This window comes from Pseudochaenichthys georgianus, chromosome 5 (genome assembly GCF_902827115.2).
Source record: "Pseudochaenichthys georgianus chromosome 5, fPseGeo1.2, whole genome shotgun sequence".
In the NCBI taxonomy this organism is placed as follows: Eukaryota; Metazoa; Chordata; class Actinopteri; order Perciformes; family Channichthyidae; genus Pseudochaenichthys; species Pseudochaenichthys georgianus.
The window spans coordinates 7,171,844-7,187,178 of record NC_047507.1 but is presented as its reverse complement, the minus strand read 5'-3'; the positions used below and the strand labels follow the sequence as shown (position 1 = coordinate 7,187,178).

Here is a 15,335-nt window from a genome sequence, read left to right as displayed (position 1 = left end):
AGACGGTCACAGGGAGCATGGACACCTGAAGCTGGTGCCGACTCCTCCGAGCCGTCCGGGGCTTCACTGCGTCCCGGATGAAAAGACTCGCCTGTTTCCCGTCTGTATGAACGGAGACATTAAGCGCTCCAGCTGTCACCTTCTCACTAAGGAACCCACCCCCCCCCACACATGGTTTAACAGACAATTAAAGGACATTGCAAAATGACACGTGCATTGGTTGTTTGCTTTAGGTCCAATAGAGCTTTTATATAACCTATACAAAATTCTATGAAAAAAATATGTATGATTCAACAAAGTATATGTTCGAAAAAAGTATCCTTTTCACGTGGACTGGCTTTGGAAGTGACCACAGCTTGAGCCGTGACCCAGGGACCCTCCCCCTCTCCCCCACTACCGACACACCTCTGCTGCCCTTTTTCTTTTTTTGCAGGGGTCTTCTCAATGAACAGCATCTACATTGAACCCGTCTATGGGTCTGTTTTAATTAGGTGGCTTTTTTTTTAATCTGTGCTCTCTGGCTCTACTCTGCACATTTAAGGTAGCTTGTGGGCCGGCTAACATGTCGCACACACGCACGGGGCTCTCGTCTGAAACCCTCCACTCTGTCGTGGCTTCAGACGATTCACCCAGGGACTCCTTCTTATTATTTTGTTGATTTCCTTGATGTCTTGTTTAAAAGAAAAAACAATGACTTTTAGCTTTCTGGTTAAACTGTAGAATAAAACCTTGCACAGATGAAATTGTTTTTATTGTTTATTATATTTGACCACTTTTTTTGTTGATTAAAAAAAAAAAAACCTTTCATTTTGTAACGGACTTTGTATCCATGTTGAGAGAGATGCTTTGGGAAGAGAATAACTATGCAGGCGCCGGTGTTAAAACACCACTTTCATTGTTCCAGTCCACAGAGTTTATGAATCGGCCTTCTTTCTCTGGGCTCGGCAAAACTTTTGACGACACGCTGAGAATGACAATCTTTCTATGCGACGGCTCTTTTTCCCTGCATGGCACCACTCGATCTCGAAGCTAGATAACGATGAAGCCGTGAGCACAGCTGTGTCGACGGTGTGTTCACGAGCAGCTGTTTTTATGGAAAGATTTGGTGTCTCAAATGAACCGATAAGTACAAATGGATGAGCTACCTCATATTTTATCCGTACAGATCGAAAACCACTTCTGATGAGTGTACAGTTTTCCTCTGAGCATGTCATGAGTCATAGTTCATGTGAATGTATAAGGGCATTTCTACAGGTGATGCCATGAGTTGCTCGTGCTATGCCGCCTTGGGATGCAAACACAAACGTCCTTTTCCACTTTGAAAGCCTTTTATTTGCTTTAAAGCTGATTAACCAGAAATGTTTCCTCTGTTTTTTCCCTAGCTTTCATTCAGCATGTCTTAAATCTCTTGATGGGTGTGCACATACTTTGGATTAGTTCATCTTTTGTGCTTTGAAGTGCTTCTCTCTTAGAAAATTCTCAATTTTCTTTTGCTGAATGCCCGAGGTGGCGTTAGTGCTGATCGTGTGTTATCCTTGATCCCAATCTCCTCGTCTCGCTCCGGTCGTTCGCCATGGAAGTCAATGAGGCTATCGGTATAAAACATGAATGTTGTGAGCGCTCTATTAAACAATCCTGACTTCTGTAGCTTTGTGATCTGAACTGTTCAGAGAGAGGGAACCCTCTGGATGATGCACAACGATGTGGTTCTCAACACTTAATGCTGTATGTGGTGTGATCTGCTCCTCGTAGGCCTTAGAGTTCATCCTTTTTGTTGGTTTAGAAAATGGTGAAATGTTTTCCCCGTTGGCCAAAAACATGCTGCAGTGTTTGTGTCAACACTATTTGGTTTTCTTTAGATCCCGGATGCTTTGACTTTATTTAAAGGAGATTTATGTGATGCTTGGAACGAGGAGGACACGTTTTGCACCCGGTCCTAAACGTGGACGGCGAGGTGCTTCTTTGATCGAATGATTGTGTCTCACTGATTTACCCATAGTGTGTTGTCCAACAAGATGCGGACAGTGGATAATATTCATGGTGTGAAATCTAAATCCGTTTAGATAACCTATGTTTCTTCTTCATGTGTTAAATTATGCATAAAATCTTCCATGTTTTTGTGTTTTAAATTTCACCTCTGCACCCTTCAGTCTTAATCTCCTTCTAACCCTGTTTGACCATCAAACAAGCAGACTATAACTCCTTCTGTAACCCACGTTCCCCCTCTAATGCTGGTATTTAACTTCATTTTTTCTTATTTAACAGCTGTTTGTCAAATTAATATATAAATTCTTCTTTAGACCTTCCTTGTGGGATTTCTATCTTTATCACATATTCACACAAACAAAAAACAAGAGCAGTCGTATTTAAAGTCGACTTTTGAAGTCTTTATTTGGGATCACGGTGGAGCACAGCTGTTGCAGCTGGCTGGCTGTGAAATGTCTGGCTGCAGCGTCCGCCCTCGCATCACTCAGCGTGCTGCAATACACAAGACACGGGTGTTTATTAGCAACCACATACACAGTGTCACATGTTACTCATGACCGCACCCGATCACATGAGAGGGCTATGAGGTCATCTTCGACAGAGGATTACATCGTCTGCTCTCAGATATGTTCTTGTACTGAAGCCTGCTGGCTAATTTTAATAAATTCTTCTAAAAGGTCATTCAATTTTGAAAGCATGCTGTAATATGAAATGTATTTAGTTTGCGAACCTTGCTTCCTTGGTCACGGGTGCGGACGCGGAGCTTGTTGACCTGCGTTTCGGCCGTATCGGCCCTCTCCGCGGCGTCATCCAGCTCGTGCTGCAGCTTCCTGTACTTGGAGAGGCCGGTGTTCGCCTGCTCCTCCTGCAGAGAGGAGGAGACGGGAGGCTCGTTGGTTATTCAAGCATTCATCAGCGAGCGTACAGAATTGTTAAACTTCTGATTGTCAACTCACCGCGTCTTCAGTCTGTCTCTTGTAACTCTTCACTTTGACCTGCAGCTTGTCGATGAGGTCCTGCATGCGGATCAGGTTCTTCTTGTCTTCATCAGCCTGCACACACAACGTATGTAACAAACATTCATTCATGTTTCCATACCGTGGCATGTCTTATGTGCAAACAGTGTTGTTTACCTGGTAGGAGAGCTCTTTGAGTCTCCTCTCGTACTTGCGTACTCCCTTCTGATACTCCTGGCTCTTCTTTTGCTCCAACTCCATTTCACTCTCCAGTTCTTTGACCTACCAGAAAGAGCGGGAAATCCACTTATCACACAAACCACCCATTACATGTATTATCGGGTGTGATAGGGGCTTCACAGTTCTTGAATTCGTCTCATCGCTCACCCTGGCCTCCAGCTTCTGGACCTGCTTCTTGCCGCCCTTGAGGGCGATCTGCTCCGCTTCGTCCAGACGCATCTGCAGATCCTTTATGGTCTGCTCCATGTTCTTCTTCATCCTCTCCAGGTGGGAGCTGGTGTCCTGCTCCTTCTTCAGCTCCTCGGCCATCATGGCTGCCTACAGTCAAACAAAGGATCAGAGATGAACATTACAAGTAATCTGAGAATAAATACCAAATAGCTGAATGTTACAAACACCCTTCAGATACATTCCTTTCTGTCGTGTAAATGTTTACTCCATTTCTTACGTCAGTGATGGCCTTTTTGGCCTTCTCCTCGGCATTACGGCACTCCTGCACGGCATCGTCCACCTCATTTGACAGCGTGGACAGATCGTTCTCCAGCTTCTTCTTGTGGTTGATCAGTCCAGTATTCTGCGGCGAGAGAGATTTAACAAATAATGTTAGGATTGAAATGTCAGTTTCTTGTTTTGGATTTGGATTTTTGTCATTTGGTAACCTCTAGTTGGGATTACGCAGCCAGAGCAGCTGAACCAGACAATAACATACTTCTGCTAACTATTTTCAGCTAACAACCACACATACTGGCTAGCTTGACGAATGAACCCCATCATACCCATCGACTGAAGGTAAGTGACCATTCTTTTTATGGAGGCCTCCTCTTCTAAAGGCCCTGAGGGTGGTGTTAAATCCTCCTTCCTACCTGAGAGTGCAACAGGTTGACTCTCTCGGTGGCCTCCAGCAGTTCGTGCTCAGCTAGCTTGCGTGCCCGGTCGTTCTGCTCCAGCTGAGCCCTGAGCTCCTCCACCTCCGCACCCAGCAGGTTGTTGCGGCGCTCCGTCATGGCAACCTGCTCCTTCAGCTCCTCGTTCTGGTGAGTGGTGTCATCCAGCTCCAACTGGATGTCCTGGAGGCACAAGTGTTCGGTCAGAGGGGTTGAAGGTGTGGCATTAGCTACTGAACGTTGCACCACGGGTTAGGGTTATTAGGAGGATGCCAGATGGACTCACTTTGATCTGAACCTGCAGGTTTCTCAGGAGTTTCTGGGACTCTGCAGCCTGCCTGTTGGCATGACTCAGCTGCACCTCCATCTCGTTGAGGTCGCCCTCCATCTTCTTCCTCAGGCGCACAGCCTCGTTGCGAGAGTGGTTTCGACACATTGAAGAGACGGATAACGTTTTGTTCTACGACATTAAATACATCAGCAGTGGTGATTTCTGAAGAGTTGACGTGTCTGAAAAACGATTGTTGCTACCAAGTGGCTGAATAGGACTACAGAAGTTGTGGAGGTCGTTGTACGTCATTACGCCGAACACGTAAACACTCCCGCTAAGATTGTTTGCCCTGTTCTGCTTGAAAGCCAGTCCCTGCCTCTTGCAGACTGTTCAAACAACGCTTCAACTCGTAGAATTTAGAACCGGTAGTTTTGAATATGGATCTGAAGTCGGCGTGACGTTGAAGCAGCGACCCTGCTGTAGTTCCTTTATAGCATAACGTTAGCATTTTGCTTCTGGCGACTAGATTTACGATTAGAAAATGATAAAAGTAGGATAGACATGTGGAGATTATCCGGCTGAACAAAACGTGATCCGTCTCTTAAATGTGTCTCAACCACAGACCTTATTTCCAGCTATTTTCCAAAAATCCCATTGCTTTTTTGTCGAAGGAACCGGAAGGAGTTTACTTCCGGGTTTTAGGACGCGTCACTCTATAAACATTTTTTTTTATAAATATACTTGTAGAGCTGTAATCATAGATGTTGTGTTGTGGTTTTATAAGTGTTGTGTTTACTTCTACACCGCCTCGTTTAAACAGCTGTGTGATTAGTTTGTGTGCATAAAGTGCAAAAATATGTTCGTTAAAATGTTGTTTTTAAAAGAGCAAATTAATATAAAGAATAACTTGCATGTTAGACATTATGGAAATGAGTATACATCCATCTTTGTTTATTACATTGTGACTGTTGGAATGAACACGGCATTGAGTTCTTGGAAATGTTTTCATCTCACGGGTCACACAGCCACCACTTGAGTCTAATTCTGCAAATAGCATTATACAAATCTTATTAGTGATCATCTTTATCTGTGCAAATACCAGCTTCAAACGGCATAAACAGACATTTAAAAAGTGAAGACGCTGCATGTTGATCTGTCAACATTATGAATCAAGCTTGTACAGCTTGTGTGTTAAATCGTGTGCCGTGTCTTCCAGGAACAAATACCTCCTGCTGAACAGCCAGGAGCTGAATGAACTGAGCGCCATATCGATGAAGGCGAACATCCCCGAAGTGGAGGCGCTGGTGAACACAGACAGGAGCCTGGTGTGTGACGGGAAGAAGGGGCTCCTCACACGCCTGCTCACCGTCATGAAGAGGGAGCCCCCAGACTCCTCATTCAGGTCAGGACACACACTCACGTTCATCACATGGGAAGCGTGTGGCGCAGGGGATAGAGCGTTGGTGTTCGGATCAGGGGAGCACAGGTTCAAACCCCACTGCAGTCAGCATGTCGTTGTGTCCCTGGGACACTTCACCCCAAATTGCTCCTGTGGGGATTGCTCACAGTATTGAGTATGTAAGTCGCTTTGGTCGCACGACCAATCATCTGAGCCGGGCGGCTAAAGTAACTGGATGGCCTACCTGCCTGTCAGCCTTCCATCTGGGCACAAACTTATCTCGTGCCCTCATTGGTCATGTGTGCGTTCGTGTATGTTGGAGGAGGGGCTCTGTAAGGAAGTCTGAAGGAAGGGGCATATTTTTTCCGGTTGTGTACTTTCAAATTCTAGCGCACTCGAGCTGGTTTCTCCATTCTTACCTACCTTTAAGATAAGAGTTACTTTGTTGATCCCAATTTGGTAAATGTTTGTGTTGCAGCAGCATAAAAAGACATGGCATTGTACAATACAAATTAAAAGACTAGAAAAAAACAAGAAAGTAGAAAATATACATGTTGAATTTACAAATTAACAAGATATAAAGCAAGTTGTTATCATAAGTATGTGACGGATGGAATATTAAGCTGAATATATCAATGTAAAATGTACAGTGTGATTTTAAGTCCAAGAGAAACTATGCCAGCCAGAGGTGATTTGTTATACAGAGTTATTCAGGGTTCTTACGGTCATTAAAAACCTGGAGAAGTCATGGAAATTCTAAATGCTAATTCCAGGCCCTGGAAAAGTCATGGAAATGTAACTAAAGTTGCATCAAATATCATTTGTATTTTATCTAATCGCCGAAATAGTAATACTATAATGATAATAAATACTGTATAGTAATGAAACGTAAAATGTCATTTAACTGACGAGGTATTTTGCTGGTGAGAGATTTTGTTCTAGGTGGGCACAACCTGCAGACCTTATGTTCCTGTTCCATGTTAAAATAAACCAGTGGTACCGCTGAGAAAGAGTCATGTTTTTGGTCATGGAAAATCATTGGGGAAAGAGTGTATGAACCCTGGATACTGCAGTTAGCTCCAAGAATCCTGCTATTCTTAAGAGTATTTCTCAACATGTTTCTCTAGTTCTGCTTTTTTATTATTGAAGCTTTCCGTTGTGTGTGCAGATTCTGGCAGGCAAGGGCAGTGGAAAGTTTTCTCAGAGGAGCCACCTCCTATGCAGACCAAATGTTCCTCCTGAAGAGAGGTCTACTAGAGGTAAGACTATCACCACATCCCACAAAGACACGGACTGTCTTTGCTTCTGACCTTTTGAATGAACGACTGCTCACTCCGTGTTTCTGTCCCTCTACAGCACATCCTGTTTTGCATCATAGACAGCGGCTGTACGTCTCGAGACGTCCTGCAGAGCTACTTTGATCTGCTGGGAGAGCTCATGAAGTTCAACATTGATGCCTTCAAAAGATTCAACAAATATGTCAACACACCAGAAAAAGTATGACCAAAATGTATACGCTGTCCCTACAAAGTCAATGTTACGACTAGTTCTCTGCGTGTTGTGGGTGGACACATGTGTCTGATAGTTTCGTTTCCTCTGTAGTTTCAGACCTTCCTGACGCAGATCAACAGCTCTCTGGTGGACTCCAACATGCTGGTGCGCTGCATCACCCTCTCATTGGACCGCTTCGAGAGCCAGACTGAAGATGTCAAAGGTGAACAGGGCTTGTAAATTAAATCATGTTGACTCGTCGCTTAGAAAATAAATGTTAAGATACTTGGGTAATGAAAGAAATCCCGGGTTTCGATTGATTGGTCATTGATATTGACTTTTATATCTGGTCCTTATTCCCGTTTTGTTACGAATTTACACTACCGTACTTTTCGGACTATACGGTATATAAATAATGCAAACCGCTCTGAAGAAGGATCCGTATGGGAATGAGTTTGTGTATGTTTTTGTGATGCGAGGCAATAAAACAGTGGAAGCATTTTCCATCCTTGACATTGAAAACTGAAAAAATCTATCTAAAAAGAATTACCGTACCGGACTGCACCTGATGAGCCGCAGCAGCTAAATTGTCCGTCTGCCTTGCTCTCGTTCTGTCTCTCGGTTCCACTTTTACTTTGGCGCGCGACCTGTCTCACTCTTTTCGGCCTCCAGCTTCTCCTGCTGGAGCCCGCCGCTTAAAGGTGGCGGGCGGGGACCGGTCATAGAGCCCATAGGGTTAAGGTGGCTAATTTTACCTGTAAAATCCATAGATGTAGGAGGTTCCCTAGTGGCCGTTAGCTGTACAAAAAAAATGGGGGGAAAAAGTCGCGGTTTATAGTCCGAAAAGTACGGTAGTGTGATTTGGAAAAGGAACATGACAAATGCCCATCAGGGAGTGATTGCAGACAATGATCCAGTCATAGGTAGATCTGATAACTTGTGTTTGATATAGGTCTATTTACAATAGTGTTTCAGGTCATTTACTATTATTTTCAAGTGTTGATTTAAGTGTTTTATTTCCCAGTGGTGGAGGTGCTCTCTGAATGCTGTCTGCTGTCCTACATGGCCAAGGTTGAGAACAGGCTGGCCTTCCTCTTTCGACTCGTCAACATCATCAACGTACAGACGCTCACACAGGTCTGTTTCATTTTCTCCTTGGACCTTTATTAAAGAGGACATATTATGCTATGTCAACATTTTATTTTCTGCCTTTACTTTGACATGTCTCCAAGCTTTAATCTTTAAAAAGGTTTTATTTTCTCATACTGCCTGTGCTGCAGTACCCAGCGTTTCCGCCAGTGGGGCGCCTTGCCGTCATTTGACGCCCTGCACTCGAGCCGATGGCGTCCAAAAAAATAAATAATTTGAGAGAAGATCGAGAGTTTTTGTCGCTTGAAATGACAAAGGAAAAAGGACATCCCTCTGTTGGAGGGGCGAAGGAGTCTGGTGAGATTATTTTTGCCGCCAGCAAAGCGTGTTCCTGTGACGGAAAGTGTACTGCCGGCGAGCCTTGACGGGGGGTGCTAGTGGAGCACGCGCGTGAACTGCGAGCACCTGAGCCTCGGAGCGGCGAAACTGAGGCTCCGTGGTAAACTGTGGTCACATGACGAGCCGTTTCGGAGCCGAAAGAGCCGGCTCTTCTTCGTGAGCCGAGCCAAATGATCCGGCTCACTAAAAAGAACCGGAATTCCCATCACTGATACGTAAAGATATACTAGGCTTGTTTGAGACGAGCTGCGGCTCGCCTCGAAAGTAGACGAGAATAGCCGATCTCAGCCGGGGAAGTCTCAAAAAGCTCGCCTGAAGTCGGACAGCTCGGAGTCGGCTTCTTCTTCTTCTGCCGGTTTTTTGGCGGATTGCAAACAACTTTAAGGTGCATACCGCCACCTCCGGAGTCGGCTTGACTCGGTTTGCATTTATAAAGAATGCACACATGTGTTTAATCGTTAATGTCAGATATGTACTAAGTAAATACATTTGTTCCTGCTCAAGATTAGATTCAACTTTATTGTTATTGCACATATTACAGGTACTGAGACAACGAAATGCAGTTTAGCTTCTAACCAGGTGCAACACGCAGTGAAGTGGAAAGTAATTTAACAATCTACAGAATAACATATAGAACTAATTGAATGATGAATAAACAGTGGGGCATGAATACACTAGATATCAGCCTGTGAGCAGTATGAACAGTGTGTATGAATATGCTAAGATATATAAAGTATGAAAACGGTAAGCAGTATAGTATAAAATATATAGATATTAATTTCATGATGATAAACATTGTGGAACAATGATGAAAAATGTGAATGGAAGTGGCGACGTAAAACTGACACAAAACAACAACAACTTTTGCCAGCCAATTGGAGAGCTTCATCAGCAGCACGTGGTAAAACACCAATGAGCGCTCAGCTCGAGATAACGAGCGAGCCGTTTCCCATCAAGCATTTCGCTTCCGCAGCTCGTGGAGAGGAACTGCGCCGCCTCGCTCTCAAGGCTGCGGGCGTCTTTGTCCCGCGAGATTTCAACGTCTCATGTAGGCGAGCCTCCAGAGCAAGCCGGACAAAATGACTCACCATCATGCAACGCACTAGCAAGACGGGGATCGCAACTGCGCAGGTCTCGCTTGTCTCAAACAAGCCTAGTATCTATAACTTAAAGGGATAGTGGAAATCCGCGAATTTTGGGTTTAACTTATGTATTTTTATTAAAAATAAGCATAATAAACCATTTTTTTTATTTCATGCGCCTAGTTTCATTTTATTTTCAATTTTACTGCTCCCGACCACGCCCTCTCAATGAAACGAAATACTTCGGGAATCTTCGGGTGATGACGAAAACAAAGGAAGACGGGCACAAACGTTGGACGAGGCACGAGTATTTTATTATGTTTTCTGGCTGATTTAATGCATCGTTAGCCTGTACCATTGTGTACAACGCCATTTATTGCCTGTCGATTAGGCGACCGGAGGCCTCGTCATCCGATAATCCGGTACACAGTGTCGAATGTGTACACTACAGTCATCATATAGACATGATAGACTAACAGTACTGTGAGTACAGCCTACACTTGACAGGCAGCCTGGCTAGCCTAGGATTAGGACCATACTACGTCAAAAGACCGATTGGCTCTAGCTGTATATCATGCTAGTATACAATTCATTTAAATGTATTCATGTAATTAATGCCCATAAGGCTGTTACATATACAATAATAAATGTGACAAGATAATTTATGTGAACCTGACCCTGGTATGTTATGAAATGTACCCTACATGCAGTGATCCTCGGGCATAGCCATAGGCCTACAGTGCATGCATGCCAACTTTTGCAATATAATATAGCGCCTAGCGTGAGCTATGCTTAGGGACCTACCAGTCAAGATTATTTGTGCGTAGGGGTGCATCATCTGGCGCCTGGTCCTGGTCATCCTCGCCATTGCCCATGCCGTGAACTAACTCCATCACCTCGGGCTCGAACAAATAAGGACGTAATGGTCCATCGTCTGGCTCAATATTCTCACCATCGTCGCTTACTGAACCGGATTCAGATTCAGTTCCTAAAACTACATTTTCGCAGGAAAGCCGAGAGGATGTTTCTGACTCGCCATCATCACTGGATACCTCGTACAATCCTTCTTCTTTGTCTGGTATATTTGCCCTTCCACGTTCATTCTGCATAGACGCCGTGGTTTGTTATCGTTTCGTCTTCCTGAGTTTTCCTCACTTCCGGTTTGGCTGACTCATCATTTCGTTTCTAAAAAGTTCGGGGAAGCTGCAATAAAGTGCTTCTAACATGCGTAAGGCAATTATTATATTTTTTTAATCAGGTGTGATTGTTTTGGTACGTAATTATGCTTGTATATAAGTTAAAACGAAACTATTTGGGGTTCAATTTCCACTATCCCTTTAAGGGACGGCTCAATTCAAAATTCAAGTCACGTGACACAACGTGACGTCACAACCCCCCCCCCCAGTTCTCGGGGTGGACGCCCTCTCAGCCCTGGTCTGGCGGAAACACTGGCAGTATCTCTTTTTTAGCCTCCGTCTGAAACCAGAGCGCAGTCTGCTGTGATTGGTTCACCTGCACAACAATAACACACTACCGGAAAGGGAAAACCCCAAAAGCATAACAGAGTGCCTCTGTAACAGAAACTCTTGTGTTCAACAAGGAATTATTCGACTAACTCAAATCTTGTTTCTTTCTACATCCATTCCTGCATCCCATGTTTCCCGCAGGAGAATGTGAGCTGTTTAAACACCAGTTTGGTGGTCCTGATGTTGGCCAGAAGAAAGGCTAAACTGCCCTTCTACCTCAACGCCCTGCGGGAGAAGGAGTACGCTGAGAAGTACCCGGGCTGTCTGCTCAACAACTTCCACAACCTTCTGCGCTTCTGGCAGCGCCACTACCTCAACAAGGACAAAGACAGCACCTGTCTGGAGAACGTGAGTGCTGTCCCTCTCTCATGAACATAACTGATACACAAACAAGTCGCAGCGTGATGTGGAAGTCCCCTCGTGACGACTGTTTATGTTCAGTCGCATATTCAAGTCATTCTGACACGTGAGCTTAAAAGCAACTTGCACACCTGATCCTTTTAGACCTTTGTGATGAAACTAAACATTACTGATTAGCTGATAAGAATCTTCCATTTTGGTTATTTCACTGTTGTTGGCTCTCACCAGCTGTAACACGCAGATGTTTTCAGTGTGTGCTACTGGTCCAGCAGGAAACAGCAGATACAGTTAGTAACCAGCTAAGTAGATCTGCATCATTTATCATTTAGCTTTATATCGTGATGTCAACAGTGTTTGTTTGTTCTGCTGCCCCCAAGTGGCTGAAAGAATGTCTGCATAAGAAATGTACCTTAAAAGTACTTAATAATAATTGTATTACATTCCACCATCACAGAGTTAAAGGTCTATATTATTACTACCTATACCCATACATTTTAAGAATTTGAAGCTAGATTAAAGTCGGAATTATGTATCACTTTCTGGGATGTGTCAATGAACCACCACATTGATTTTGGAGGTGTATTCATTTTGTGTGCAGGGAACCAGGAATATGGCATGTGTTGTCCCCTCAGGGCTCGTTTCCACTGCAGCGGGTAGCTCGCTTTAAGCGTGCCGAGCTGTGCGGGGCCCGTTTTTGGTTGCGTTTCCACTGGCCTAGTTTTGCCCGGGGCTACTATTTCACCTTTTTTCTGGGCCCGACTAAATCGTGGTTCTAGGGCCAGGAACAACCAGGTGCGTAGGGGAGTATGCTAAACTAGAGAGAGAATCGCTGGCAAGGGGGCTACAACTACAACAAGATGAACATATTTGACCGTGATTTAATAACACACGTTTCAAAATGATGCCGAAGTAACAACATATGATACCGGTTACTAAAAACCATGAATTAATGCTTTGACAAGTCTGCAGACAGACGGCAGGCGAAAAACCCTTTTAAAATGCGTGTTTTCTAAATGTAGCTTGGCTAAGCTAACGTTATATATGCTCCGACCGTCCACACTCACAACAACGGCCTATACAGACATAAATAAACCAGCGACTGTATTCGCCATGACACAGACAGTCTGTGGTTTGTACTTGTTTAACTTTTGTCTAGTTTCTGAACAGATATGAGGAGCTGTGAGCTCTGAGGGCTAACAGCTAACGGCTGTGTTGTTTTTCTGGGGCTCTCATTGAAGATGACGTCACGGCTCCGCCTACACTGCGTTACTATAGTAACTGCCCCAGTTCCTAAACTGTAATGGAAGCGCAGCATTAAAGTGAGCCGGGCCTAATAAGGCCTAACCAAACCGAGCGAGGCCTGCAGTGGAAACGCGCCAATAGAAACATGGACTCATCTGGTAGAAAATGCTTTAAATGTTTATTTTAATTCCAGGATTCTAGATATAATTCAAGGTACAAAAGGAGCTTTCACACCGGAGTATTTTTCCCAGTATAGTTCCGAAAATGTCCGCAACTTGAATTTATATTAGTTGATGAGAACCTTTCCACCCCCTTTTCAGTCCCTGCTAGAGAGCAGGTACTTTCGTAGAAGAAAAAGGTTTCTGTGTCTGATTGGCTGGCGGATTGCAAACCACGCCCCGTAAAACTCCCAAAATGTTTTGTGAAGCCGCCCATTTTATTATCCTCGCATTAGCATTATTAGGATTAGGATGGGGCGGTGGTGGCGAAGTCGATTGGGGACTTGGCTTGGCAACTGGAAGGTCACCAGTTCAAGTCCCGGCAAGACCAAGTGCTACAGAGGTGTCCCTGAGCAAGGCACCGTTCCCCACACTGGGCGCCGTTCAAAATGGCAGCCCACTGCTCCTAACACTAGGATGGGTCAAATGCAGAGAAACAATTTCCCCACGGGGATTAATAAAGTATATCAAATCAAAATCAAATTAGCATTAGCCCAGCACAGAAACGCAGAGAGACTAACTTATGGCAACACAAAATAAAACATGGAGATGGAGATGAGGAGGTGTCGGCGTTCTGGCGATTTACTCGGAAGGCTTCAGTAGAAGCTGCTGGGACTCCCAGCAGCTTCTACTGAAGCCAAGTCCCCAACTCCGGGGACTTCGGGCGGCAGTATACGCCGTGAAGTTGTTTGCGGCCTGCCAGTAAACCCAAAACAGAAGAAGAAGAAGTGACGTCAGCGGCTTCATTTGCGTTCCTCCAGGGATTATTCCGGTGTGAACGCGATCTGTACTTAGTTCATCAGAACTAAAGAGTTCTGATGAACTAAGTACGGCAAAGTTACTCGGTGTGAAAGCGGCCTAATATGCGGGGAATGGGCTGTGGGATCTAAATTTATGTTTTTTTTAAAGGTTTCGATGGGGAAATTATTGTCCTTTTTAATAGTTTGGCTATCTGTTTTTTCACATTTGTATTGGCTTATTATTTAACTTTGGTTGAACTGAATAGAAATGGGTAAATGGATTAGTAATCTGCTGAGTGTGCCTAACTTGCTATTTGCAGCAACTATCTATTACATCCCTCTGTGGCTAGCTAGCGATAAAGATACTGTCAATAATGAGCATTGGGTAAACTAATGAGTTTTGTTCTCCCTCCTCTCAGAGCTCCTGCATCCCCTTCAGCTACTGGAAGGAGACGGTGTCGGTGCTGCTGGGCTCCGACAGGACTTCTCTGTGTGCCATAGCGAGCTACATTGACGAGCCCTACATGGATCTGGACAAAGACCTGCTGGAGGATTGACCTCCGGGTGGCGGCGGGGTTGGGGGGGGGGGGGGGTGCAGACGGTCACAGGGAGCATGGACACCTGAAGCTGGTGCCGACTCCTCCGAGCCGTCCGGGGGCTTCACTGCGTCCCGGATGAAAAGACTCGCCTGTTTCCCGTCTGTATGAACGGAGACATTAAGCGCTCCAGCTGTCACCTTCTCACTAAGGAACCCACCCCCCCCACACATGGTTTAACAGACAATTAAAGGACATTGCAAAATGACACGTGCATTGGTTGTTTGCTTTAGGTCCAATAGAGCCTTTTATATAACCTATACAAAATTCTATGAAAAAAATATGTATGATTCAACAAAGTATATGTTCGAAAAAAGTATCCTTTTCACGTGGACTGGCTTTGGAAGTGACCACAGCTTGAGCCGTGACCCAGGACCCTCCCCCTCTCCCCCACTACCGACACCCTCTGCTGCCCTTTTTTCTTTTTTTGCAGGGGTCTTCTCAATGAACAGCATCTACATTGAACCCGTCTATGGGTCTGTTTTTAATTAGGTGGCTTTTTTTTTAATCTGTGCTCTCTGGCTCTACTCTGCACATTTAAGGTAGCTTGTGGGCCGGCTAACATGTCGCACACACGCACGGGGCTCTCGTCTGAAACCCTCCACTCTGTCGTGGCTTCAGACGATTCACCCAGGGACTCCTTCTTATTATTTTGTTGATTTCCTTGATGTCTTGTTTAAAAAGAAAAAACAATGACTTTTTAGCTTTCTGGTTAAACTGTAGAATAAAACCTTGCACAGATGAAATTGTTTTTATTGTTTATTATATTTGACCACTTTTTTTGTTGATTAAAAAAAAAAAAACCTTTTCATTTTGTAACGGACTTTGTATCCATGTTGAGAGAGATGCTTTGGGA

General features: G+C 44.5%; 2 protein-coding genes across 2 annotated transcripts; one reads left to right on the top strand and one right to left on the bottom strand.

Annotated features, from left to right (window-relative positions):
- Positions 1 to 2,351: 2,351 nt before the first annotated feature.
- LOC139433812 (myosin heavy chain, cardiac muscle isoform-like) lies at positions 2,352 to 4,480 on the bottom strand. The gene is made up of 8 exons (XM_071203064.1): positions 4,353 to 4,480; positions 4,046 to 4,249; positions 3,631 to 3,756; positions 3,330 to 3,500; positions 3,120 to 3,224; positions 2,943 to 3,038; positions 2,717 to 2,851; positions 2,352 to 2,478 (listed from the first exon to the last, which is right to left on the bottom strand). Exons 1-8 carry the CDS (start codon positions 4,452 to 4,454, stop codon positions 2,467 to 2,469), a joined length of 951 nt encoding a protein of 316 aa, XP_071059165.1. The 5' UTR covers positions 4,455 to 4,480; the 3' UTR covers positions 2,352 to 2,466.
- Positions 4,481 to 5,559: 1,079 nt separating this feature from the next.
- Positions 5,560 to 14,441, top strand: LOC117446438 (short transient receptor potential channel 4-associated protein-like). The gene is made up of 7 exons (XM_034082596.1): positions 5,560 to 5,739; positions 6,905 to 6,995; positions 7,093 to 7,233; positions 7,339 to 7,450; positions 8,252 to 8,364; positions 11,465 to 11,671; positions 14,303 to 14,441. The coding sequence occupies exons 1-7, from the start codon at positions 5,609 to 5,611 to the stop codon at positions 14,438 to 14,440; spliced, it is 933 nt and encodes a 310-aa protein (XP_033938487.1). The 5' UTR covers positions 5,560 to 5,608; the 3' UTR covers position 14,441.
- Positions 14,442 to 15,335: the final 894 nt, after the last annotated feature.